At 46.1% G+C, this 26,877-nt stretch overlaps 1 protein-coding gene across 5 annotated transcripts in view; it reads left to right on the forward strand.

Moving 5' to 3' along the window:
- The window catches only part of REEP1 (receptor accessory protein 1), a 74,930-nt gene that overhangs the window by 31,194 nt on the left and 16,859 nt on the right, over positions 1-26,877 (forward strand). For all 5 annotated transcript variants that reach the window (XM_076335719.1, XM_076335720.1, XM_076335724.1 and 2 more), the window contains exons 3-7: positions 294-370; positions 2,278-2,398; positions 4,041-4,154; positions 11,595-11,645; positions 18,108-18,276. In XM_076335719.1, coding sequence (XP_076191834.1) covers positions 294-370; positions 2,278-2,398; positions 4,041-4,154; positions 11,595-11,645; positions 18,108-18,276 — 532 coding nt within the window. The remainder of the gene's footprint in view (positions 1-293; positions 371-2,277; positions 2,399-4,040; positions 4,155-11,594; positions 11,646-18,107; positions 18,277-26,877) is intronic.

Raw genomic sequence — 26,877 nt, forward strand, 5'->3', positions numbered from 1 at the left:
CGCTGGCCAGTGGAGCTTCCTCCGTAGGGACAGAGTCAGGCTGCTCCTCTTTTCATGAGACCAGTCCTAAAGGCCACAATCTTCCTTCCCAAGGGCTTGTGTGGAAATCTGACGCGTGTTATGTGCTGAGGTGGGGGGAGCTCTGGCACCTTCAAGTCCGTAGTAATTGTTAAGTACACGGGGTGGGGGAAGGAACCGTTTTTACTGAGAAAGTTATTCTGTGCACTTGTGCCTGTAAGAGGGATTTTTCCCAAGGGCCTTGAACTGAACTGGCTACTGTTTTTGTTTACCAGGTCAAATGGATGATGTACTGGATCATATTCGCGCTCTTCACGACAGCAGAGACATTCACGGATATCTTTCTTTGCTGGTGAGCACCAGATGGGAGAGGGTCTTTGGCATGAGGTGGACAGAAAATGGAAATGTTTACAAAGGGAAAAAGGGGGCACAAAGGTGCACTGCCTCCTGAACACGGGGATAGCGGCTTCAGGTGCATAGAGGTGTTTTGTCTGGAGGAGCCATGCTTCCTTTCACAGTGCCATCATAGGAAAAGCAAGAAAGAAGATGGAACTGCTCAGTGATACCTCATTAGTGAGAAGTCATTACAGGAGTCTCAGTCCCCTGCCTGTCAGAGAGAGGCACAGCTGATTGCTGAGTTGGATGCTCGCAGAGATCATCACGTAAACAACAGTAGCTTTAGCTACAGGCATAGTTCTAGACTTACCTAGCTGTGTCCTACAGTAAATACACAGACTCTAGGGATCAGGCAGAAACAGCCCTGCAGCACAGGACTTTGTTTGTAGGTCGCTGCATGGGTGGTTCTTCCTGGAGTGTTTTGCCAGGCCCATTCCTGGTTAGGCTGGGTTTATGGTTTGATGGAGGACAGTGACAGTCCATACTGATGTGGGCTTTCTGGTGCCAGTGGAAGGATTCCTGGTGACCGCTGTCAGGACAAGAGCACATAAATGCCCAGTTACCAGATTCAGTTCCTTAAATTTGGATGCTCAAGTTTGGAAATGTTTGTTGCTTGGTTTGCTGCTTGGTTTGTTGCTTGATTGCTTTTTAGTAAGGCCTTTCTAGTGGAAACCAGTGAGATCAGTAGACTTCAGGATGAAAATTTAGCTGTAGTGTATGGCCCTCACATAAAGCCTGTTCCTGCATAGCACTGCATGCCTCTAGTGAGTCCTCCAGACAAAGGGAATCAGGGGTACTTGGCAAAACGTCAGTTCTGTTGAAAAGGAGATAAAAGACATTATTGTCTCTATCTAATTTGCATGCAGATCTACCTCCACTGTGTTCATCTGGAGCTTTGTTTTTTTGGAGGATGTATTATGTGGGTCTCTCGGGAGGAATGGCAGAGGGCTTGTCCAGCCTGTGAAATCAAGTATGCTGTAGAGATCCTCAGTGAGGTGGAAGACCAACCTGGCAAATCCATGCTCAGAGTAAAGCATCGCAGAGACCCATCGGGTCAGACCTGGATGCTGTATGGCCCAGCTGGCTTGGTGACAGTGCTGTACTAGCACAGCAGGAGTCTGCCTGGGTCCAGCTGGGCTGGTGCACAGCCATCACAGGGTCTCTGCTGCTCTCGCTTGCCCCTGCCTACAAAGAGTAGTGTTGGTTTGTCACACTGCTGGCAGCAACATGCCTGCCCACATGAGGATGCTGCTAGCTGGCCAGCCTTGAGCTCTAGACTTTGTCCTCCAGAAAAGAGCCTGGATAATCTAATCTCAAGAAGTCCCTGGCTGCTTGTTACAGCTAAAGCATGTCCTGTTGTTAGTGTCCTGCATATTTTGCAGTGCCACCTGAAAGCCACAGTGTAGATCTGCACCTTTATGTTGCATGTTGCTTGGACAACAAAGGTTCTTGTCTTTCAGTTTCAGTCAGATAAGTGTTACCTTAAAAGCAGAAGGGCAGAGATGAAAGGTGCATAATGATGGATGAAATACTGATTTGCTGGTTTGCTCTTTGCTCCCTCATAATGACTGGGGATGCTATGAAGGCAGCATCTGTGCTCTTTGCATGTAGGAAGCTCCTCTTATCACACAGCAGAGTCTCTTCCAGACCATTAAATAATGGCCCTGATGCCCGAATAATGATTTACCCACATACCTGGTTGAGATGTGTGCAAAGGTGGGTGAATGTGTTTTGGCCTTTGGATTCTTTGGTAAGGAAAAGCTGTCCTAAGGTAGACTGGCCAGTCCCTTCCTGTGCTGAGCATCTCTAATCAAGAGCAGTGGTTAAATTGGGAGCGGACATTAACAGCTCTTTTTCTTCTAGGTTTCCATTCTACTATGAACTCAAAATAGCTTTTGTAGCTTGGCTGCTGTCTCCATACACAAAAGGCTCCAGCCTCCTGTACAGGAAATTTGTTCATCCAACACTGTCTTCAAAAGAAAAGGTAATCACAGGTGCCTGGGTCCTCTCTGGGTGGAGCAGATCTACAGTGAATTTACTCCAGTCTTTGTATCACTCATTTTCATTGAAGGACTGGGAGTTGCTGATTCTCTTCTTCTATCATTTGATCTTCTCCTTTTGGTTGGTGTTTTTGTTCTTTGTGGTGGTTGTGTTTTTAAATACTGGCATCTGTTCAGCGCACTCACGCATATTAACTCATCTTTGTGCACTTGAGAAGTTGGGAGGGAGGGGGATAAAAATACCTCTTGAGCTGCTTTGCACGTACTGGCTGAATATAGCTGGAGTGCTATGTTGTGGCTGGATATAACAATTAGAGAAACAGGGTCTGGCAGCCAGGGCTCCTTAACTTTGTTCCCAGCTCTGCCTAAAACTGTGCAGCAATGAGACAAATAGCCAAGCCTGTCTGAAAGGGGCTTAGCAAGCACTTGCCTGGCTGGGAGACGTATAGCATGCTGAAGTAAGGCATGTAGCACGTTGAGGTCCTGGGTTGAGAAATGTCTTGCTCAAATTCATGATGCTAATTTCAGGGGGGGGACATTACAGCTTGGATCATTTGCCTGCCTAGGAGATTCCTGTGGCTGTGACTGGGACATTGTCAGGCAGATCCATTTGGCTTATGTGGGTATGTGGGCCAAGAATAGCTATCAGTCACATATCAACATGCAAACCACTAAGAGGTGAATAACTGTTTCCCACATTGGCAACTATGGAAGTGAAAGCTCTCTGTTTAGCCACAGGCAATGCATGAACAGTTGTATCTCAGTCCTGTCCAAGGAGGACAGTGGAGATCAGTCCCCTGTCTCTCTGCTTCCTGGGAACTTCTGCTTATGCTTCTCACAAGTGGTGCTCATGCATTTTGGGTTGCCACCTCTTATCTAATAGGAATAGGGAGGGAATCACTAAACAGCCAGCAGCTTCTTGCAGCCTCCAGTCCCTACTAATCCAGCACATCCAGTAGCTGAGTACTAGAAGTCATTGTCATCTATTATCATCCAGACCTCTGTGTCTTGAGGGAGGGAGGGTGAGGGCAGGAACTTTCATAACCATTTCACTGTATATTGAGCAGCATCAAAGTCCAGAAGCTCTGGACCTACCAATTCCATGGGCATGTTGAAGCCAGACACTGCAGTGATGTGCAGAGATATCTCAGATACTTCTGAGGACACCAGTCCTGGACCCAGGGCGGTACAGCTGCAGCTGCCCAGTGTCATAATATGATTCTTTTTAGCTATGGGGCAATCCAATTTGTCTTTAGAGTCCATAGATTGCAAATGGCTCTTGACACACTCTGGTCCATTCTGCCCAGGTGAATGTGTCTGTCTTGCTTCCAGGACCTATTGGTGGTGGTTGCACTGTGCAAGTGTATCCCAACTTTAGGTCCCAATCTTCCATTCGCAGAACAAAGAGTTCCCAAAGCCTGCAGTGGGAGTTATTGCTCCCCTGAAAACCTTTCCTCTTTGCAAACGTTGGCTGTGAACTTCTCTCCAGCCAAGGTGGAGGGAATGGAGGATGTCTGCCTCCATAAAAGATGACCTGGCCCTGCCAAGACTTTGAGGCTGGGAGCACTCTGAACTTGTCCTTCTTGTGCTTTTTTTGTTTGTTTGTTTTGTTGTCTGCTGCGACAGGAGATCGATGACTGCCTCGTCCAGGCAAAAGACCGGAGCTACGATGCCCTTGTGCACTTTGGGAAGCGGGGGCTGAACGTCGCAGCCACGGCAGCTGTCATGGCGGCTTCAAAGGTAAAAGTGCGGGTCAGGATGGTGACTCATTAGCATCTCATCTGCATCCATCACCAACAGCAGCCACAGTGTGGAGGGGGAGAGACGCTGAGGGTAGGGATTCACTCACTGATTTTGATCATGCCTCCCAATCTCCCATTCACCAGCCACACAGGTGCCTCTTGGGATGAAGACAGTAAATGTGGTGCCTAGTGAACCTATAGGAGGTTGGAAATGCAGGATTAAGACTAGGGTCTGCCTCAAGCCTCTGTTGAATTTTATATTTTCCATAGCATTCAGTACCCAGGTGACAATGTTAGCAATGCTGTTCATCACAGCCTGTGCTTTTCATTTTCACTGTCAAAATAGGAGCATGCTTCCCATGAGAGATGCTGACGTTAGGTGAACACGGTTAACATCCTGACAGGGAAATATTTTTTTTTGGTCAGCACCTTCTGCAGTGAAGGGAAAGGCTATCTGCAGCCCAGTTTGTCAATTGTTGTGCTGAATTGTTGAGGAGTCTGGAGGATCTAGTGTCCTATAACTTGGGTACTGACAGAAAGCAGATGTGATCTGAAGTTTGTGAAGGCTGAAGGTTCGTCTGCAAGGCTTACACATAACATTCCTTGTGTATAATTCTCTGGAGACGTGTTTATGTAAGAGTGAATGGGAAGTGGCATTAGTTGCTTTTGGAGAACGAGTAGATGTTGGATGAGTGGTCTCATCTGAGGAGTGGTCTCATCTGAGGAGGTATATCCTGTACTCTGTTCCTGGCTTAGAGCCAGAGCCAGGAAATAGCTGTTATCTCTGTTCTTTACTTGCATAAAAGCTGCAAGGACTTGATAACTGCATTTTGTGGTCCTGCTGTCTGGCCATGGATTATCATGGCTTAGGGTAGATGTGCACAGTGACTATACCCGTGTGATTTGGGGGCAAGACTTGTATGAAAGATAATGCTTTCATGCAGTCAGATACAATGCCTCTTGCAAAAGGATAGTAGAAACATATGAGCAAGGTGGGTGCTGGTATTAGGAAAAACGTGAATGGGAGCTGAAGGAAATTATTTTCCTCTGTCAAATGCTTTTCATATGACCTTAGGCACATCATTTTAGTATGTCTTGGCCTTCTGTAAAAATGCACATAATACATCCTTAGGAGGCCAAATACCATAAAGTCTATAAAGCATGTTGAATGCGAAGTATTATAGAAGTGGGGAGCCCCTGGGATATGCCATGAACATGTAGGATCGCAAGGATATGCAAAATTCCGTTCCAAAGAAAAGCCAAAAATTGCTTCCCTTTTCCCAGCCAAGCATTGTGCAGACTGTGGCTGTCAGACCTGGCTCAGTTCTCCTGAACTGTTGCTCTTCAGTGGGGAGGCTCTGCTAACCCAGGGACTGCTGGCTAATCCAAACCTGGACTGAAACCTGGGATAAACATGGAGCTAAGGCAAAGCTGTGTGTTATATGCCCAACGAAACAACATTTGTGTGACGCCTCCATGACACTTAACACTTTTCCTGCTGCTATGTAAGCCTGAAGAAGTCACACCATGGACATAAATAGGTTCTGGGAATGCCTGTTTTGCAGCACTGCCTTTGCTCTGAGCCTCTTCCTACAAGATGCTGCAGACTCTCTGTACTAGAGCTGTTTTTAGGACAGAGTTGGAAACTGTGTGTGAATCTCGAAGAAACTCCGACTCCTGTTTGAGTAGCTCCTAAGTATGGGAAGCTCAACAGTAGCCCAGATCCACAGTGCCAACCTCGTCATCTCAGAACTGCAACAGTGTCTTCATCAGCTTTTCAACCTGAATGAGCAGTCAGCACCAGTTTTTCTTCCCACTGTTCTGCTTTTCTGGTGTTTTTCTTAAGAATCTCACTGCCTTGAAATGTGGCTCCAGTGGCAGTGGGAAGCTGGGTAGAAGGGAGAAGAAGGGTACAAGGAAGCCGTTGTTTTGCATGAGTTAATGAAGCTCCCCATTCAGTGCTGGAAGAAAGCAACTCTGTGACTTGTGTAGTATTGTTGTATGGCACACCTACCAGCCTAACGAGAGAGAAAACAGTTAAGATATTGCAACCTGTAAATGGACCAGAAGAATCTTTCCTGAACACTACTGCGGGGAGGGGAAAATGATCTGTTGATAAGATTGAGAGGTTGTTATTGGATTGATTGATTTTTACAGCAAAGCAAGGACTGTTCATGTCTTTGCTTCAGCCTTGACACTTAAATTACTCTGAATGTGTGAGGAAAAATAGGACTCCTGGCTTCCTTCGCCGCTTCGGCGTGTGGCCTCCAGCAAGTTGCTTGTGCCTCAGGGTCCAGATCCAAGAGACAGGGTGAGCTGGTCTGACAGCTCTCCTCCTCCAAGATGGGGTGATGCTCCTGCTCCCAGTGGATTACTGTACACCAGCTCTTTGGACCTCCTCAGGTTATCTCTACTCTATCAGCTATCCAGAAAGAGAAGGAAGGGGAATACTGTTTTTCAAGCCCACAGATGTGTCTCGTGAGTGCCTGAGCCAGCACGAGGCAAAGGACAGAACTGCGTTGTGAGGAGTATGGTTGGAGAAATGGAAAGCAATATCTTCCCTTCCTGGTCGTGGGAAGCAGACAGATTAGCTCTGCTGCTCATGGAACCACACCCTTAATACCTTTACACTCTTCATGGTGTAATAGTCAGGAATGGTTAAAGCAGCTTCTGTCCCTTGCCCTTCTCAGACTAAATTTGTCTTTCAGGCAGGGAGAGCTGAATGGCTGTGATTTACAGCCTGATGTATTGCAGTACAGAAATGCTGAGCTGGGCTTCCTCAGGTATTCAGGATGTGAAGTGTGATGGGTAGGGTGTGGATGTGTCTCCATTTAGCTGTCCCTGCTGCTATGAAGGGAGCCGTTTCCAAGAGAGGAGTGATACAAGCAGGTATGGGTGGTAACAGCTTCTGTTGCCCTGGTTTTCAGCTGCTGTTAAATGTGTGTCAACGCCCTTACTTGCTCACTTGAGAAGGAGGTATAACAGAGCTAGATTATCCTGCGTGAGAGAATTTTAAATGACTAATTATCTGGAAAACACTTTGAGCTGACAGATGCCAGACAAGACTGCAATGCTGTCCTTAGGGGGAAGTTTCCAGGGAGGGAGGAAAGAGAATACTATTTCTAAGGCTCATCCTGGCTTTCCCAATGCCAATGTTTAAGGGTATCCAGCTAGCCTGTGGTAAGTGTTGAGCGTAGATGAGAAACTGAGCCCTGAACAGGTGCATTGTGTTTCAGCCTTTGACAGGTTGTGTTAAAATTGGAACCTATAGGGATGACCATATATTCAGAAGCACTGAGCTCCTGCAGCTCCCATGGAAAACATGGCTTTTACCAGCAAATGAATGTGAGGATCTGTCTTATTTCCTGCTTCACTTGGATTAATGGGCGAGGAAAAGATGCTTTTGTATCAAGAAATGGACCCTCAGACTTTGCAAGTCAGCATTTTCTGGTGGCAAATACACAGTGAGATGCTAGGCTGAAAGTGTACTCTGTACAGACCGGTTTTCAGTAAATGAGCTTAAATTTAAAGGCTCCTGTACTTAGAGACATGTCTCCCACTGTGCATAGCCCTGTCCTCTCCTCTCTCTCTGAGTTGTGGTAGCTTATCTTCTTGTGCTCCCACAGGATCTGTCATGATCTTTTGTCTTTGGTGATAAGATCTTTGGGTGAGGTCCATCTCTTCATTCTTTTTACCCATCATGCAGCACAATGCGGCTGGCTCTCTGATTGCCGTTTGTGTGTGACAGGCTGATACTTAAATATTTACCATGGGCTAAGATGCTGCAAGTGGTGCACAGCCACACCTTCCTTATCTCTGATCCCTGGCCCTTTCCCCTTTCTATCTTAAATAGCCTACAGTTTTAGTTAGCCAAATGCAGGCTTGCCTCCCTTCCCCTTCCTCCTGCTCCCTTCCCCTGCTCTGTTTTGTTTTGAAGCCACAGTTGTGCTAACACTGGCACAAACCTGTGCCAATTCATTTTACAGGCTGAGGAGCTGTCAGTGTCCCAAGTACCCTGAGTCTGCCCAGCTGGCTCGCTTGAGTGTTTTCTCTCTCTCCCGAGAGTCTATTTTTGATGCTCTCTAAGCAGACAGAGCATTGGATATCTGGTCTTATTACCCCTGCTAGGTGCTCAACACAGATCTTTTCCCTGCCCCCAGCAGCTTGCATTGCCACCAAGGAGCATAATCTCATCTGGGGCTCTGTAATCCTGTCCTCATGGCTTGGTCATTCTGTCACACGCTGTGACTTCAAGTGGGTCAGTCCTAAGTGGTGGGATTAGATGACCGGGCAGTAAATCCTGCTGCTCTTTGTGTGTTTTCCATTAGTTCCAACTACTTCAGCCATTCCTGCTCCCGAAGGGCCCTGGGCACTAACTGCCACCTTCTTTCCAGCTCACCTTGGGGGAGGAGAGGAGAAGCAGAAAAGGAGCCTGCTTTTGGGTCACAGCAGAAGGGGAGCAGCAGCACGGCTGTTACAGTCCCAGTAGTGGGGCAGGTGCAAGGCCTTGGCCAGGCAGCAGAGCCATCAGATGGGTGGGCTTTTCATTGGCATCAGTGAAGTTTCTAATGTAAGTGGCTGTGGCTGCAGTGAGGAGAGGTACCGATGGCTTGGATGCAGCACCAGCCTCCTCCAGCACACTCATATGTACTCCCTTGCTGTCGCCATGCTTCCAGCACTTTCTCATCCTCTGCCTGTCACCCTGAGCCTCCCACCACCTGCTGCCTTGCCCTGTCCCCAGTCCCCAACCCTTGTACTCCCTGCTTCTCTTCCCAAGACCAAGCACTGCCATTGCCTCCTCTGTGTCTACAACCCTCCCATCACCAGTTTTACACTCTCCCCCAGCTCTCTGACCCTCTCCTTCAAGCTCTTGGATTTCCCAGATCCTGTTTGCATGTATCCTTATTCCTCACCCTGAACAAACCAATTACACGAAACAGGACACTGTCTTTCCCCACCCCCAAGACAAATCCTGCTCCCAACCACTTAACCATCCCCAAGCTGCAGCCTCAACTCTGCTCTTCAAAGGAGGGCTGCAGAAAACATCCCACAGCCAACAGATCTTTGCAACCCAGAGGTTTCTGATAACATACCTTCCTCTGCCCTTCTTCTGCCCTCCTGTGTGTAGGGCAGGGACTGTTTGCACAGCAGCTGGTCCTGTGGTCTGTTGTGTGCCCCTTGGTACAGCCTGCCTTTAGGAATGGGAGTGGGGCACAGCGTGCTGCTGGCAGTGGGTGCAGTGCCTTGGCAGATGATAAATGAGGTGGAGGGAGCAGGCACGCATGACTGGTGTCAATGAAAAGCCCGTTTGTGCCTAATAAGTCTGAGAAACAGTCCAGGAGCCTTTCAGGCATGGGGAGATATGGCTTGCGGTGCTGCCAGAGCTAGCAATCACTCTGGTTTATTGGTTAAAAGGGCCAGGCATGCAGATGAAGGTGGGAGGGTTTCATTATGCTCATCTACCTTGTAGACGCTCAGGAGTGCAGTGTCAGCAGTTCCCAAACTGCTTCAGCTCACAACCACCTGTCTGGTTGGGCAACCTCACTTCCATTTCCACCTTTGGGCTCACCACCCTCTGGGGAGTCACAGCTCTGCTAGTTTAGGGTCCCTTAACTCAAGAAATTTATTGGGAAGCTTCCCAGTGGGTTCGCTGATTTTTAAACCAGGGCACTGGAAGGGAAATGCTGGTGATCATTTAGATTTTATCCTCTCTAGTCAAACAGCAGCTTTTCATTCATTTCTGGTATCTGGCTGGTATAGCCAGTGCAACTGCCTGAAAGTCAATATTTAGATCCCTAATTTTCCATGAGAATTGAGACCTATTTACTGTGGGAGTTTGGAGCAAAAACTTGTGCGGGAGAGGGATGCTGCCTTTTGTGGCATGACAGTGAAGAAGTGCACTTTTACTTGAATTGGGAAAGAGGGAGGCAAGGAGTGGGGAGCATCCTTCCCTTTAAGAGGCTGGATAAAGCCCCTGTAACGATGAGATCCCACTGCTGGGAGGGAGGTTGTGTCTTTGCTTGCCAAACATATCAGCGAACAGTTCTGTCCAGTCTGCTTAGTACCGTATCTATAATGGCCACACTGTGTGCCCTGGTCCGTGACATGGCCAAGAGTTGTGGATGTCAGGAGTGGTTTAGAATACGCAGTTTGAGAAATCTTTGGGGACTCGTTAGTGTTATCTCAGAAGGGCTGAGCATGCTGCTTTTGAAAGTAGCTTCCTTTAAAGAATCCCCATTTGGGATCGAAAATCAAAGATCTCATGGCTGAGCTATGTTACACCAATAAAGAGGAACAACAAATGGCTTTCTTGAAACTTATGGTAGTGTGCCACTGATCACAGTATATTGTGAGCTGTTCCTGTCATGGTGTGATGTATCTTTCATTCTTAAGTCTTTGAGAATCTGTTTTTCCCAAATCAATAAAAACCCAACGCTATTTGAGCTACAATCTGGGTAGCTGTTTCCAGTTTATCTCTCCTGTTGGCTCTTTTGTTGGTGTCTCCAAGAAGCAGACAATAGCCAGTGAATGCACAGGACAGCAGAATCAAACAATAAATTTATACAGAGAGACCAGGCTGGGAGAGACAATAACAAACAGTTCCCAGGAGAGGAAATGAACTGCACAAACAAAAAGGGTAGATGAAATTAAGTTTCCACCATCAACATTAACGTCAGCTGGTTTCCCTTTGAGTCTTTAGTACTGTCTGACATCTCCAAACCAGGTAGCTGTTCCAAGCTAGGCACGGCACGCAGGCCCTGGCCATGAGGATATTGCTTGCAGGGTATTTGTGTTCATATGGTGGCAGAAGCAATTTCCTCCTTCACTCAGGCCTGTGCTCAGAGCGTAAAGCCGATCGTTTTGCTCTTAGCAGGGCCTGCCTGCAGCCAGACATGATAATGCTTCTGCGTGCAAACTCCTGCTCATTGCCATGAGTAATTTCCTTCTACTTCTGAGAAGACCTGTCAGTACCAGGACTAAAATGACTGCCACGTGTCCCTCACCTAATCCTGTGCCTAAATTAGTCCTAAATGCACTCTGTTCTTAATGATCTTAAGTCTGGATTACAGAGGTGGCCAGACACTGGGAGTTTCTCCAGTGGGAAGCACTGATCAAGTGCAAGGAGTGGAGTGGCAGCCCGTTGTGTTTATAATTTGCTTTACTCTTTAAACACACTTGCTAGGTAACACCCTGTCAGCTGGGGTTATGGAGTGGTTTCTCCATCTCTCTGGGAAAGCTGAGGAAGGGACAACCTGCGTTCAAAGGTGTAGTCCACAGGTGGGTGTCCCTGCTTTTTATGTGTATGTGAGTCCCTGCACATGGTACCCAGTGTCATGGTCATGTCTCGCCTCGATTACTTACTATATGCTTCAAATAGACCTTACTCTCAAAGCTTTTATGTGTGTTGCCACAATGGCTTTCTTTTTTCCCTTGCTAGGTCTCTCAGGTACTTCATTTGCACTTGTATTTGGACCAGAAAAAAGGGCAGGTAATCTGCTGAGTGCTTATACTAACCCGTAACTAACGTCTGCTTCCCCATTAGACTAGTTTGAACTGTTTTCAGCTGAGATTGGTCTGAGGCCAGATGCTGTCTGCTCCGCTTCCAGTGGGTAGATAGATCCTGCGTGCTGAGCTTTAAAAGCCTGTCTTTGATCTCATCAGCAAAATGCCTTCCAAGTCCTCTGCTGGCAATCGGAGAGACTCCAGCAGCCAGGCAGGGAGCTTTGTGTGTGGAAAACACATCTAATTCAGGTTGTTGCTACTGCATTGGCCAAGCTGCTGTGTTTGCTGTTGTTTTCTCACTAATGGATAAAGGGAGCCTCTCTCCCACTGCTGTGATTCCATTAGGATGGTTGGGGTTGCAGTGGAGCTAGTGAGGCTGGGACTTGGCTCAGAAGTGAAGACGCTTCTCTGCAAGCGTTCTCTGATAGGTGTGGTTGGGGAAGTCCTGCTGATACCATAGCGATAACTGACATCCTAGGAACATGCACTACACCTTGTAGTGAATATCTGGAGGATGGAGGCTATAACATGCATGCAGACATGTCTGCTAGCATGGAAGAGAGCTGCTAACCAACGTTACAGCAAAAAGAGAAGAGAACATTAACAGGTTTAGCATTGTGCTGGAAGTGTGGTGAGCGTGACTTAGTGTTCCCTTGCCTGTCCATTAACTACTGATCAATGATGCAAAAGGCCAGAAGGTGCCATCCTGTATTAACACTGACTGTATTAAAAACTTCTCTTTTATGACTTGACATTTTTCGGTTCCTGATTTGTGTCACTTCACCATGCTGTGTTATAGTTTCCACAGCTGCAAAATGGAGTTTGTAGGTATTAGAGGTGTTTTGAAGCCTAAATAATGTCTACAGAATTCTTTCAGATTGTCAGACGGAAGGTATGATGAAATCTAGAAACTGTTATTTGTTTATATTTAGATCATATTTAATGTGACTTGGTTATATAAATTGCAGATTTTTCAATTATGTGCCTAATTTTATTTACCTAGAGCCTGTGTAAAGTTGCCTACATATGTGGAGTATTTTTAATGAATAATTCCATTGGATATAAACCCAGTTTTTCCAGACTCCTAAATCCATCTCCCTCTAAAAAGTTTTACTTCAAATGTGAATGCAGAGATTAATTATAGAGAGGCAAAGTAATGGAAGACAATTCCAGCTATTTCTGATGGAGGACCTTTTAGAGTGCCTGACACAATAATGACTTCAGATTTTGGAAAGGATCAAGCTTTCTGATCCTTCCAAGCAAATATTGGTTGCATCAGTGTTTGTGCTCTGGGCCCACAGAGGTTAATGTTCATTTCTGGAAATGATGATGTCTGCAACATTTAGAGGAAGGTAGCATGCAGGTTTAGGGGGCTTTGAAAGAAAGCTCAGTATTTTGGTACTGCTTTGTCCTGCTCTTTAAAGCAAAAATAAGGAGAGAATGTGCTAGATGTGGGGAAGTAAGGTATGCCTATACTACAGTTGCAATTTTGACTGAAGAAGGTAGAGATGTACCTAAATTGGTTTTAGATTAATTACATAGATGGGAGCTTTAACTTCCCTTAGAATCACAGACGAGCTTCTGCAGCTTAAATGTCCATGGCTTGATGGGCGATGCCCTAATGCTGTTGGTAGTGTCATGAATCTAAGTAAGGTTGGTACCACGTGATAGCAGTTACCTGGGGGTGATATTACCACGTCATTTTTAGTATTTGTCTTTTGTTTTGTTCAGTAGCACTGAGCCCTGCCCCAGCCTGGCCCTTCTCTGCCCCTGTAAAGAGAGAACTGTCCCATGTATGGACCTAGGGAGGTTGGTGGGTCCTGAGAGAAGAAGAGGTGAAAGAAGCCTAAAGAGGTCTGCTTTCAGCTTGTACCGTACCTTCACCTATGGGGTGAACTTTCCTTGGGACAAGAAGATCAGATGAATTTGGGAGCAGGTACACTATAGTGAGCAGGGAACAGAGAGACACCTGCTCCCACTTTTTGCCACCAAAACCTCACCATCTAGCAAAATCACTGTCTACTGGATCAGAAGTGCCATGCTTACGGGGACAGTCTGTGTCCTAGGAGAAACTGGATGAGGTAGAAGTTGAGTGTAGGCAGGCAGTCTTGGGCCCAGGGAGAGTAAGGCTCAGTCTTCCAGCACCACTTCATGCTTGTGTCCTCTTCCAGGGGATGAAGTCCCCAAAATACAGGTCCCACACTGCCAGCACAGTCGTCCTGACAGGGCAGTTGGTGTTCAATGAGGGGGGAGAGAGAGATGGTGTCATCCGTAGTCCCACAAGCCCTCCCAGTCCTCATTTTCAAAAGTTTGTGTAGTACCACCATGTTGTTTTGCTGTTGACACAGTGAAATGTTGTTATCACAGCAACTGTCATGATATTACTGCTGTCACGCTCTCTGGGATAAAACTAGCCCAGATCCATGTGGACATGCTGCAAACGTGCCTCTGGCCTGCAGCGTAGACATAGCTTCAGGGCCTGGATCTTCTCTCTCTGCAGACACACGGTGTGCTGAAATTTCTAGGACATCTCCCATGTCTGTAGCAGTTGGAAGAGCATCTATATGATCATGGCCAAGACGGTAAACAAAAATCCCCAAAACAGCTGCTCTTCATCTTCCACATGATTGTTTTAACCAAATATGGCCCAAGATGTGTGCTGTGCTAAATCTATTCCGTTGTGAAATTAAGCTATTAACTTGTTTTATTTCTTTTGTTAATAAATGATAAGTCTTACTGTGGAATAATAAGCGTTACAGCTGGATAAAGTCTTTATTGCTAAAACATATAACTACAGCAGTGGAAACTCTCACAGTGCTGGCTTTTCAAATGTTTGTGATTTCATATACAGTAGCTGCTTATCTGACAGAGAAATTAAGGTTGGTAACAACATTTTCCATTTTACTCTGAAACCATCCTCATTCTGTTGTAGTCATAATTTTTGTCATGTTTCTATTTGGGGTCAGGTAGAAATGTGGCAACTGGGAAAGAATTGTGAGTGTTATGTTGTACCCTAGGAACAATTAAATCAAGTCTATCCCTACAAAGACTGAAGGTGCAAAAATTTGAAAGAAAATAAATGGAAGGGAAGTCAGCAGGCTTTCACGCGCGTTCATTGTCCTCACTCAGCCTGAGCCTTTGCTATCCCTGCCATTTCTGAGATCTGGACAAACTGTTTCATGGAATGGTAGCAACGGTAATATGTTGCTGTTATCTGTGTGATGAGCAACCTTTATCTTTGCTGTTATAAACTTAGGTTAAATTAAAGCAAAAATCAAGAAAAGACAATTTTTTAATTTTTTTCCTGGAGAAAGTCAAAGTTGTTTAGCACAGTTGCCGTGACTGTGTGTTTAAGGCTGTGGTTGTACATATTATATGCTAATGTAATGGATGCACAGATGACAGGCACATATCAGGCCCTTGTTGTTTCAAAGCTGCCTCTGGGGCCTTTGATCATTATATGCCACTACATCACAAGTTGCAATGCAAGAATATTAACTTATCTTCTTCATTTTCAATGCAAAAGGGTGCGTTAGTGTCATCTTTCCTGCCAGGTTGGTCTGACGCACGAATCTTGTCTCTAATCTGACTCATGTCCACATACATAAGTTGTTTGTTGGGATGAAATGGTATTTGGGTTAGCTGGCTGAGCAGAGCGGCTGGGAGGAGGTTAAAAGCTCGAGCACTGCTGACACTTGAGCTAGTGGTACGAGAGGAATACAGCACTCAGGTTACAGCAGCTCATCAATTGCTAACCCTCCGGTTTTGCTGGTCCAGTCATTCTGCAACAGCAAAATATTATTTAGTGATCTGATTGCTCTCAGCTTGCTCTCGCTAGGAATCTCTCTGTTGTAGTCAAACTGCAGGGTAGGACGTCTTGTGTTAGCTTTAAACCAGTTACTGAGAATAGGGTGGCAGTGCAGGAATTCAGTGCAAGCTACAAAACCCACCCAGAACTGCACTGCACTGAGTTCTGGGCGGATGAGATCACACCCAGCTAACCAGCCATGCAGGGAAATTTCAGTATACCAGCCCAGTGACAGTTGCATTTGTAGACTGCAGAGTAGATGTACCTTAGGCCGGCCTAAGAAGAAAAACTTGAGATGCCTGTTGGAGTGAGAACATGTCCCAGGAGTGGCTCAGCCACTGGCAGGAAAGTAGCCAAAATTCAGGCATCAGCTCTTGTGGCAGGTTGGAGAGTGAGATGGGAGAGGTGAGATTTTAACAAAACATCAGCTCTATGGACTCCACTGCCAAGCATATAAAATAAGCAAAATAAAATGTCTCGGTATACCAGCAAAAAAGCCCCATCCATTTAAAATACATTAAAAAAGTAGAACAGGCTAATGAGAGAGAGCAAAGTAAGTCTGCAGGAAGAGCACGGTGGGTGTGTGGAAACTTCTCTGTAATAGCCTGCAGAAAAATTAGCTGCAAAATGCTGCCAAACACAGTATACATAGAGAGATCTTAAGAAACCACAGATTCAGTAAAATAAAGAGAAAAATCCCAGTGCAGCTTCCTGGCTAGCTCCACCAGGTGACTCTGCCCTACAAAGGACAGTTCAATTTTATTTTTCTTAGACAATGCGTATTTCTATTGACGATGCTTTGGGACAGCATTGAAGAAGTTGTCATCATGTGCTGTTTACTTCTTGCTGATGCAGAAAAGTGCTATAGTCCAGGATGTATAGCCTGCCTGTGGTTAAACTGATATGCTATGGAGTTGAGAAGGAAATTTTAACCCATTTTTCTTGTATGAAAAGCTTCAGGCTGAAAAGTTGGAGATTACTGATCTAGCAGTTTTCTTGAATGTAGAAAGTGCAGGCTGTCACAGCGACTGTAGTTATAAGCACCTGATGCCTTGTCTACTTACAGTCCCTAAAAGTAAGGTGCTAAGGAATGTATATGGGGTAAAGGCACTGATTTTCTGTTACTCTGCATGCGAAATTTCTGAAGTAATGTTGGTAAATCAGTACCTGCAGGTAAATTAATGCATTGCCTTCCCAATGTATCAATGCCAGTGCACTAGGGGACAGGCAGTGTTGCCTAACTGCTTTAGCAAGGAATGTGTCCAGTCTTGCCTTTGATTGTAGATGGTCAGGATGAGTCCCTTCTCCGTGCCAGGCCAGCACCAGAGCATACTCTCCACTGGCCCCTCACCTGCACCCTGGTTTTGTGGGCAGGATACTCAAATTTGCAGCCCAGAAGGGAGCAGTGATGTATTCTGGTCCAGCCCCAACCTAGAGCCCTCTGGCAGTGTTCAGGCTATGCCTCCACTTATGTACTGCTTTGACAAATACAAGTCTAAATGAAGGTGGTGTGTGAATTGCTATGATGTGCCTTATCCAGCCATTTTTTGTTAAACAGGGCAATATTTACTGTTGTTTGCCATCTTTCTAGTTTCACCTCAGTCAAAGCATCCATTGAATTTTTCCTAATTTACACTAGCAGAAATAATTTTAGAGTCAGGCTCTATGTATTTATTTCAGTTTTTTTCCAAGACTATACACTATGAAGTATCTCTCGGGCCTTCCCCCCTCATTTAACAAAATGTTAAAACCTGAATGTACTTTTTATCAGTTATGCTATTTATATTCTGAATGTCACTTAATTTAGCCAACAGGGAAGGATAGATAGGTTCTGTATTAATTGTATTTTCTGGCATTCTTGCTCTATAGCAGTGGTGTAGTATGAGGATTACAGAATTCAGAAAGAGGTATACTTCTAATCAGCTTCTTGGTGGGATGTAGTTTTAATGAAAGGTGTCTTGTAACCAACCCATCCTTTACAAAGAAACAGCTATGTTCCTTTCACCAAGGAATATGTTTGTTGCTTGATTGAGAGCTAGTCTAAAAAGAAACAAAATTATTGTGTGAGTTTATTTCGTCTTCAAGCTGCATGAAAAAGCACTGGAATAGTTCTTTGCATTTAAGAATAACTTTTTATTACATTAAAATTTCAAATTTTCTGTGCTCTGGAAATTCTCTATGTGACAGAACTGCTGGGTGAATATCATCATAGATGATTAACTTTAAAAGGGAGTTATTTTGATGCAGACGATTTAATTGTGTTTCTGAAGCCAAGCACATATTTGACTCGGATCCTAATGAGGAAAAGTGCCTACTAGAAAGATACAACAATATCCTGCTCTTTCAGATGTGTCTAAGACTGCTCTGAGCTCATGTGACTACATTGAAGAATGAGAGATGCTCGCCATCAAAAGTTTGAACGATCAGACTTTGTGCATAGAACCACTCCAAAAGGAAGAGCAAAGAGAGGGAAATGATGTTTTTAACAACTAATTTTTGTCCTCTCTAGGTTACTGGACCAGGCAATTTTTTCTCTTCCTATTGTACTGACGGATTTCAATGAGCTAGGGGGGAGAAAGGCTCAAAATGCACTGTGGAATCTAACTTTTGTGTGTGTTATTTGCTTGTTTGTTTAACTAGGGACAGGGGGCTCTGTCTGAGAGACTAAGGAGCTTTAGCATGCAGGACCTCTCGACGATTCGTGGAGACAGCAGCAGCACTGTTCCTCCTTCGGTCACTGTACGAACAAGTAGCAAACAGAGCCAGCCAAAAACATCCAGAAGTGCATCAGAAGGCACCGGCAGCTCAGGTAAGTGCCAGTGTTACTTTCAGTGTTGTGTTGTCTGGGATATCACGCAGCTGAATGAAGTCATGCAGTTGGCAGGAATATATAGAAACAGACATTGCAGGCGGCACATACCAGAATTCATAGGACACAGACACGCTGTTGAGTCTCTTAGCACTTAAGAGAGAAAACAGTATCATCATTTGATGGTTACTATTCCTGGCTGGTAGGAAGGGCTGGACTTCAGCATGCAAGGGAGCCAGCATCAGTCCTTGCAACTTAAGCTGAAAAGTTAGGCTCTGGGCTGGGTTTTCAGTGAGAGGGGCTAATGGAAGTGCAAAAAGGGGAGATAAGAATGCACAGTAGGGGGAAGGGTCATTATTGTCATCAAAGCCCCCATATGGTGATACAGCATTTCTCTCTTATGTCATCTAAACATAAATGTGGGTTCAAATGGATATCTGGTTTGAATTAGGCCCACTTGTGCTTCTTCTAAACTGTACAGTAGCTGTTACAACACTTGACAGTTGTGGTTCCAGAACTTTATCACTGATGAAGCCTACTGAGAAATAAAACCCATATAAAGCACTCCTAGAAGCAGAGACCAAGGTCTGACAGCTGTTTATGATATGAAGGATGTCTGCATAAGCACTGTTACGGAAAACAAGTCTCTCTGAAGAGCAATGGTTTGTTTTCAAATTCTGAAAGAACAAAGGGAAGAAACATCGTGGTGGGCATAAGATCCATTTCTGAGCATTTAGTTACAAAAATTTATTTCAAGCTCGGTTAAAGAAATCTTTGTGAGCCCAGATCCAAAACATTTAATTGGAGATAGCTTTGCAGATTAGATCTCAAAAATTGAGACATGGAGGGTTATCCCAAGCAGGGGGTTCCAGATGGCATCTGGGATTCCCGAACACCACCAAAGATCATGCAACTCAACTGCTGCAATGAGAAGCCACAGAAAGTTGCAGGTGTGTTGCACTTGGTAGCTTGTGAAACATATGCTGGCAAGTTTGAAATTTAGCCATTTCAGCTTGTGCGTGTTGAGGTCTGGGCAAACATTCACTGTGTTTCAAGCCTGTGTAGATTGCTTCCCCTTCTAGTTTGCTTTAGTTTTGGAATGTATTAGAAATGTCTTGTCTCATCTTTCCTAAAGAGTATCTTTCAAGCCCTTTACAAGTTCCGAGAATTATGGCTCACAGAGTTCTCTGTTTATCTTTTTTTAACATCATCTGTTGAATAAATTCTCTTTACAGGTAAACTGAAATAGCTAATGTTGATGCACAGTGGTTTTATTCTGATGTTTATGTAAGGTCTTGTATACACTTCTCTTGAAGTAATCAATGAAAGTAAAGTGTTCACACACAGAATATAAAATTCTTACTCAAAAAGAAAAATATTCACATATCATTTAGACCAAAATAACAAATGGCACAAATAAAGCATAATTAAGTTATCCTAATTCCATGTTGTGTAGAGCAGCCTTTGTAGTTTTGTTCTTAAGGCAGCGAACTCAGTTTACCTGGCCACAAGCCCCTGTCTTAACACACAAAAGTTTTTGATTTTGATCTGGTTTCATATCAATACTGTACAAGAATCTCTCAAAATGAATGTCTGGAAAATTGAATTGTTCATAAAACTTTTCAAACTGAGCCTAGTGTTTATCATAAATAAAACTAGGAACCGAGCAATTTGAGATTTTGTTTTTAATTCTTCCTTTAATGAAAACAACACAAATTTGCAAAATCTTCCAAGACCTTTATCTGTCCTATCTCACTTAGTGATTTCATTGAGGTCCCTAATCGAGGAGCCTGCTTGCAGGCCCCTTCTCCACCCGAAGACAATACAGAGAGGCACCTCCAGAGGGTGATTTCACTCACAGGTGGTGCCATCACGCTGTGTGAAAGACAGTTTTGCTCTCACTTTTAATCAGATTAAGTGAAAGAAGTGGTCCTGGTCTCTCCAGTCCGTGTACTGTTTTGTGTGGGCACAATTATATAGAGAATCATAGAATCATAGAATAGTTTGGGTTGGAAGGGACCTTTAAAGGTCATCTAGTCCAACCCCCCTGCCATGGGCAGGGACATCTTCAACTAGATCAGGTTGCTCAGAGCCCCATCCAACCTGACCTGGAATGTTTTCAGGCATGGGGCATCCACCACCTCTCTGGGCAACCTGTGCCAGTGTTTCACCACCCTCAGCGTAAAAAATTTCTTCTTTATGTCCAGTCTATATCTCCCCCCCCTTTAGTTTAAAGCCGTTCCCCCTTGTCCTGTCACAACAGGCCCTGCTAAAAAGTTTCTCCCCATCTTTTTTATAAGCCCCCATTAAGTACTGACAGGCTGCAATAAGGTCTCCCCGAAACCTTCTCTTCTGTAGGCTGAACAACCCCAACTCTCTCAGCCTTTCTTCATAGCAGAGCTGTTCCAGCCCCCTGATCGTTTTCGTGGCCCTCCTCTGGACCCGCTCCAACAGGTCCGTGTCTTTCTTATGCTGAGGGCTCCAGAACTGGACGCAGTGCTGCAGGTGGGGTCTCACCGGAGCAGAGTAGGGGGCAGAATCACCTCCCTCGACCTGCTGGCCACGCTTCTTTGGATGCAGCCCAGGATATGCTTGGCCTTCTGGGCTGCGAGCACACATTTTTGGCTAATGTCCAGCTTTTCATCCACCAGTGCCCCCAAGTCCTTCTTGGCAGGGCCGCTCTCAATCCCTTCATCCCTTAGCCTGGATTGATACCCGGGGTTGCCCTGACCCAGGTGCAGGACCTTGCACTTGGCCTTGTTAAACCTCATGAGGTTCACACAGGCCCACTTCTCCAGCTTGTCCAGGTCCCTCTGGATGGCATCCCGTCCCTCTGGTGTGTCGACCGCACCACTCAGCTTGGTGTCATCTGCAAACTTGCTGAGGGTGCACTCGCTCCCACTGCCCATGTCATTGATGAAGATATTAAACAGTATCGGTCCCAATACGGACCCCTGCAGGACGCCACTTGTCACCAGTCTCCATCTGGACATTGAGCCATTGACCACTACCCTCTGGATGCGACCATCTAACCAATTCCTCACCCACTGGACAGTTCACCCATCAAATCCATACCTCCGCAGTTTAGAGAAAAGGATGTTGTGGGGGACCGTGTCAAAGGCCTTACAGAGGTCCAGACAGACGACATCTGTAGCCCTTCCCATGTCCACTGATGTAGTCACTCCATCATAGAAGGCCACTAGGTTGGTCAGGCAGGACTTGCCCTTGGTGAAGCCATGCTGGCTGTCTCGAATCGCCTCCCTGTCCTCCATGTGCCTTAGCATAGCTTCCAGGAGGATATGTTCCATGATCTTCCCAGGCACAGAGGTGAGACTGACTGGCCTGTAGTTCCCCGGGTCTTCCTTTTTTCCCTTTTTAAAAATGGGGGTTATGGTTCCCCTTTTCCAGTCAGTGGGAACTTCACCGGACTGCCACGACTTCTCAAATACGATGGATAGTGGCTTAGAAACTTAATCCGCCAGTTCCTTCAGGACCTGCCGGTGGATCTCATCGGGTCCCATGGACTTGTGCACCTTCAGGTGCCTTAGGTGGTCTCCCACAGTGGGCAGCTCCTCATTCTCCCAGTCCCTGCCTTTGCCTTCTGCAGCTTGGGCGGTGAGACTTGAGCACTTGCTGGTGAAGACCGAGGCAAAAAAAGTCATTGAGTGCCTCCGCCTTCTCTGTGTCCCAGGTAGCCAGGTCTCCCGTTTCGTTCTGGAGAGTGCCCACATTTTCCCTCATCTTCCTTTTATCCCCGACGTACCAATAGAATCTTTTCTTGTTGCCCTTGACGTCCCTGGCCAGATTTAATTCTGTCAGGGCTTTAGCTTTCCTAACCTGATCCCTGGCTGCTCGGACAATTTCTCTGTATCCCTCCCAGGCTGCCTGTCCTTGCTTCCACCCTCTGTAGGCTTCCTTTTTGTGTTTGAGTTTGTCCAGGAGCTCCTGGTTCATCCATGCAGGCCTCCTGGCGTTCTTGCCTGACTTCCTCTTTGCTGGGATGCATCGCTCCTGAGCTTGAAGGAGGTGATCCTTGAATATTACCCAGCTTTCTTGGGGCCCTCTTCCCCCCAGGGCTTTGTCCCATGGCACTCTACCAAGCAGATCCCTGAAGAGGCCAAAGTCTGCTCTCCTGAAGTCCAGGGGAGTGAGCTTGCTGTGCGCCCCCCTCGGTGCCCTGAGGATCTTGAACTCCACCATTTTGTGGTCACTGCAGCCCAGGCTGCCCTTGAGCTTCACATTCCCCACCAGCCCCTCCTTGTTGGTGAGAACAAGGTCCAGCGTAGCACCTCTCCTCATTGGGTCCTCTACCACTTGGAGAAGGAAGTTATCATCGACGCATTCCAGGAACCTCCCGGATGGCTTATGCCCTGCCGTGTTGTCCCTCCCAACAGATATTGGGGTGGTAGAAGTCCCCCATGAGGACCAGGGCTTGTGAGCGTGAGGCTGCTCCTATCTGTTTATAGAGGGCCTCATCCCCTCTGTCTTCCTGGTGGGGTGGCCTGTAGCAGACCCCCACCGTAACGTCACCTGTCCCTGCCTTCCCTTTAGTCCTGACCCATAAGCTCTCAGTCGGCTCCTCATCCATCTCCAGGCAGAGCTCCATGCATCCAGCTGGTCATTGACATAGAGGGCGACACCCCCTCCTCGTCTCCCCTGCCTGTCCTTCCTAAAGAGCCTGTATCCCTCCATCCCAACACTCCAGTTGTAGGAGCCATCCCACCCCGTCTCCGTGATGCCAATAAGGTTGTAGCCCTGCAGGTGTCTGCACGTCTCTAACTCCTCTTGTTTATTCCCCATGCTACGTGCGTTTGCATAGCGGCATTGAAGTTGGGCCCCTGATGAAGCTGTCTCACTGGCTGGAGTTCCTTTGTGCTGCTCTTCAGGCGCTCTCCTGCTGACCTGTGTTCCTCCTCCAGGCTCTGGGCATCTTTTGCTGGCCCTGGCATCAAACTGGTAGGAGTGGGATGGATTGAGGTTCCCCTCCCCCGGCATCTCTAGTTGCATGTAGTCAGAATGTCTAGAGGGGCGAACTGATCAGAGTCGTAACTATCGTGAGCGTGTATGGAAGTGTGTGACCTATCAGCCAGACTGTATCACATCCTGAGGGCCATATTTGGGGTGAGATGACACTGTTCTAGGCACACCAAGCCCAGACATGGTCCCATCACTCCACCTTCCATATTTGTTTAGTTGGAGTGTTGCACATAAGCAAGGGGCAGACAGAATTTGCTACTGCCTATTAGTATGCTATATATACATGTAATATATACATATATGAGTATGTGCATGAGCAGTCACTACAGAACAGCTGACACACAGCTGTTTTTCCTGTCCCAAAGCCCGTAGATAACACAAATGTCCATGTCAGCAGTCCCCACTGTCTCACAGAAACATTAGACTTCCCTTTATATTCCTGCTTTAGAGATAATGGGACATAGTCTGACATCAGAGGGAGTCAGCAAACCCCGGACTATCTGTTTGATGTGAGGATGACTCAGCCGAAGACCTCACCTTTCTTGTAAAAGGTCTTTCTACCAGCTATTAGCCTGACAGCAGTAGCTGGGATACATGAAACGACTCTGAGAACATAAATAGAGAGCCTGGCTGGGGCTGCAAACATTGTACCCTTGGTCTGAGTAGAAATCCTGCTTTATGGAGACTTTTAGGGAAGGCTTGAAGGAACGGGTCCTGTGTCTGCAGAAGAAGCAGTGTGGTGGTTAGGAGGCAAGACTGTGAATTAGGACACATGAATTCACACCCCGCTTTATTGCAAAATACTGGTATGACCTGGAGCGTACCTTTGTTCCTCAGTGTGTCTGTAAAACAGAACAAATTGTACTTCCCATGCCCCGGTCCCGAAAGCCATGTGTGGTAGAAGATGCTTGTGTATTTTAAGGTCAATACCTTAGAAGATTTCTTATGTGGCTTTCCTGTACACCTTACTTCAGTCATTATAACATGTAAAATACCTGTAGAAGAGTCCTGTCTGTGGATTGATCCCAGTTTTGCAAGAAGGTCTCTGTAGTAACAGCGCTCTGTCTTGCTACTACCACTGAGAAGTTTCTGGACAACTGAAATGTCCCTTTTTATGTTTTCCCTTCTTCTATTCTGTCCTTTGTTTCCCAGTCCGGGCATCTGAGAAGCTGCATGTGGGTGTGCTGGGATCTTGATGACTTGTTGATCTGCCAAGTCATGGTGATATTGCCACTCTTATAGCCCTTCTTCTGCTATTTGTTCATTCAGGTGCTTCCATTCCCACCCATTTCCCTACATCCTCCATCCATACCAACCTATTACAGTCCTCTGCAAGTGCAGCTCTCAAAGTCACTGCCTGAATTTACAAATGATCAGTAACTGTGGCAGGGACAGGAACTTGAAGCGTTATTTTGACTGGATGTGTTGAGGAGTGCTGCTGCACGTGGGGTTTGTCTGAGGAAGGGGGCATTGCGAAGCCACAGCCAACCCTACAAGTGGAAAAGCCAGGCACTGCTGTAGCAGTGTAACCCTTTTTGCTTTAGGATTGGCATCCCCACGCCTGGGATGCATGTGTGAGCATCACTCAGTCCTACGGGGGTCACAGTCTTTGATGAAGGAGTACATACACAGATTGCCTATGGGAGTGCTTTTATAGCTCCCTTTATTTCTCTCATATGGCTGTCAGGGATGTACAAAGGCTGAAGAATTAGTTTTGCATCTAGCACAGGCTCTTAATTTTCTCAACAGGAGAGACAGCCACGTCAAAGAGAGAATAGCAGCCTTATGATAATGAGATGTCAAGCGCTACCCTCAGGTGATGGAACAGCCTAACTATGGTGACTCAAGCTGTCCAGTAGTAAAGAGCTGTGGACTCGGGAAGAAATCCTGAGTTTGATCCAGATTAAAAATACTTTCTTGTACTATTTTTGAGGGATTATTTTTAGCTCAGACCGATTTGTTGATTTGGGAGACCTTCAGGCAGGTATGTTTTGAGATCAAGAGGCCAGGAACTGGAAGCTTCTCAAGCCGGCTTTGCTACTGAACGAATGGTGTACGGAAGCACACCCTTGCTTACAACAGTGAGGCAAAGACAAGAGATGGCTCTGTAGGTTGAGGTTACAGGAGTTTAGATGGATCCCATCCCACACAGCCAGATCTGGTGTGGAACTTGGTGTTGCTCAGTTCCAATCCTGTTGTGTGACTGTGTTTAAGAGCAGATATGATATCTGAAATAAAGTGATTTGGAAAGACGGGGGGATGGAGAGAGGTCTGTTGTCTTCCCTGCACAGATGAGACTGCTGAAACTCAGGTTTGTCGGTAGAGCATCAGGAGTGGTTCAGGTTCTGTTTTCATGTCTCTTGGGCATGTTTCCAAACCCACTGAAACCCGTGAAAAGACTCTCCTGACACTGGTGGGCCTTGGCTGTGGCCAAAAGCTGGCTGCAGGACCACACTGTACTCAGGCTACATTAAATAACTACTCAGCTTGTTTCATTTCCATTGTTGTTATTTTTATAATGTGACTGGTGCTGGTTAGATGGATTTGTGACTCTCTGAATCCCCTCTTGACACAAAGCACTGTGTGAAGAGCTTGGCATTTAGTTAGTAATGACCACATGCAGACACAGCAAAGGTTTATTTTTGCCTGCTGAAGAGTGTCTTATGAGGGCAAGAAATAGAATATGCAAGAGCTGCCTTTGAGACAAGGGGAATTACTCCTTCTTTTCCTCTACCATTTGCTGCCTTTTTTTTTTTCCCTCTACCTTTTGCTGTCTTTGCTGCCTTTCAGTGGTGCCCACTATACATTAAGCAGTCCTGCTCGTGCAGATGGCCTTCCGCAGGAGTGGGACTGCTCAGCGTATAGCGGGCTCTAGGTGCTCCAGGTTGTATTCGCACTTATCCCACAGAAGGACACTTCTCCTCCTCTTCACACCCAGTCAAAAGCCACATGCAGACGACACAAAGGGGCAAAGGCTGCTTTTGCCATGATTTGTGTGTGGCTGCCGACCTCCCACACAGCACATTACGTGAGGCATCACCACTGCTCCGGTGAAGCATGTGCACACCTTCCTTTAACACACTCCGAGGAAACATGATGATTGCTCTTCCTTCACGTAGCAGGCCCACCATCTGTCCTCTTTATCTGATCTTTCGCTTTTCTCTTAGTTCAGCGTTTCTTGATTTAGTGTCCTGGCACCCTGATGATAGCCTGTGATATTTTAGCTTCAATGCATGTTCCAACCTGTGCTTCTTCCACAGGCAGAACTGCCCCTTTCTTTTGGGAACTGTAAATATCGTGTGGCTACTCATCATTATGGAAAACTGGAAGCTCCAGAACAACATTTCCAAATATTTTTCAGGGCAATCCTGTTGTTCTGGCAAATGTCCAGTAACAATCCACATACAGACGTGTCTTTATTAACAGTCGGGGGCTTTTGCACTTCTTAACCTTACAGTATTGCCTTAAAAGCATCCTGGACAGTGCAGATAAAACTTGTTCCCTTGCGATGGCTGGTGAGTGACACATGTGACTTGAGGAGTGGGATACTGGCCACTGTGTCACATAGCTCAATTCCATTGCTGATGCAGACATGTCTCATGGTTGCTGATGTTAGTGGAAACA

This window comes from Aptenodytes patagonicus, chromosome 4, assembly GCF_965638725.1.
Source record: "Aptenodytes patagonicus chromosome 4, bAptPat1.pri.cur, whole genome shotgun sequence".
Classification (NCBI taxonomy): domain Eukaryota; kingdom Metazoa; phylum Chordata; class Aves; order Sphenisciformes; family Spheniscidae; genus Aptenodytes; species Aptenodytes patagonicus.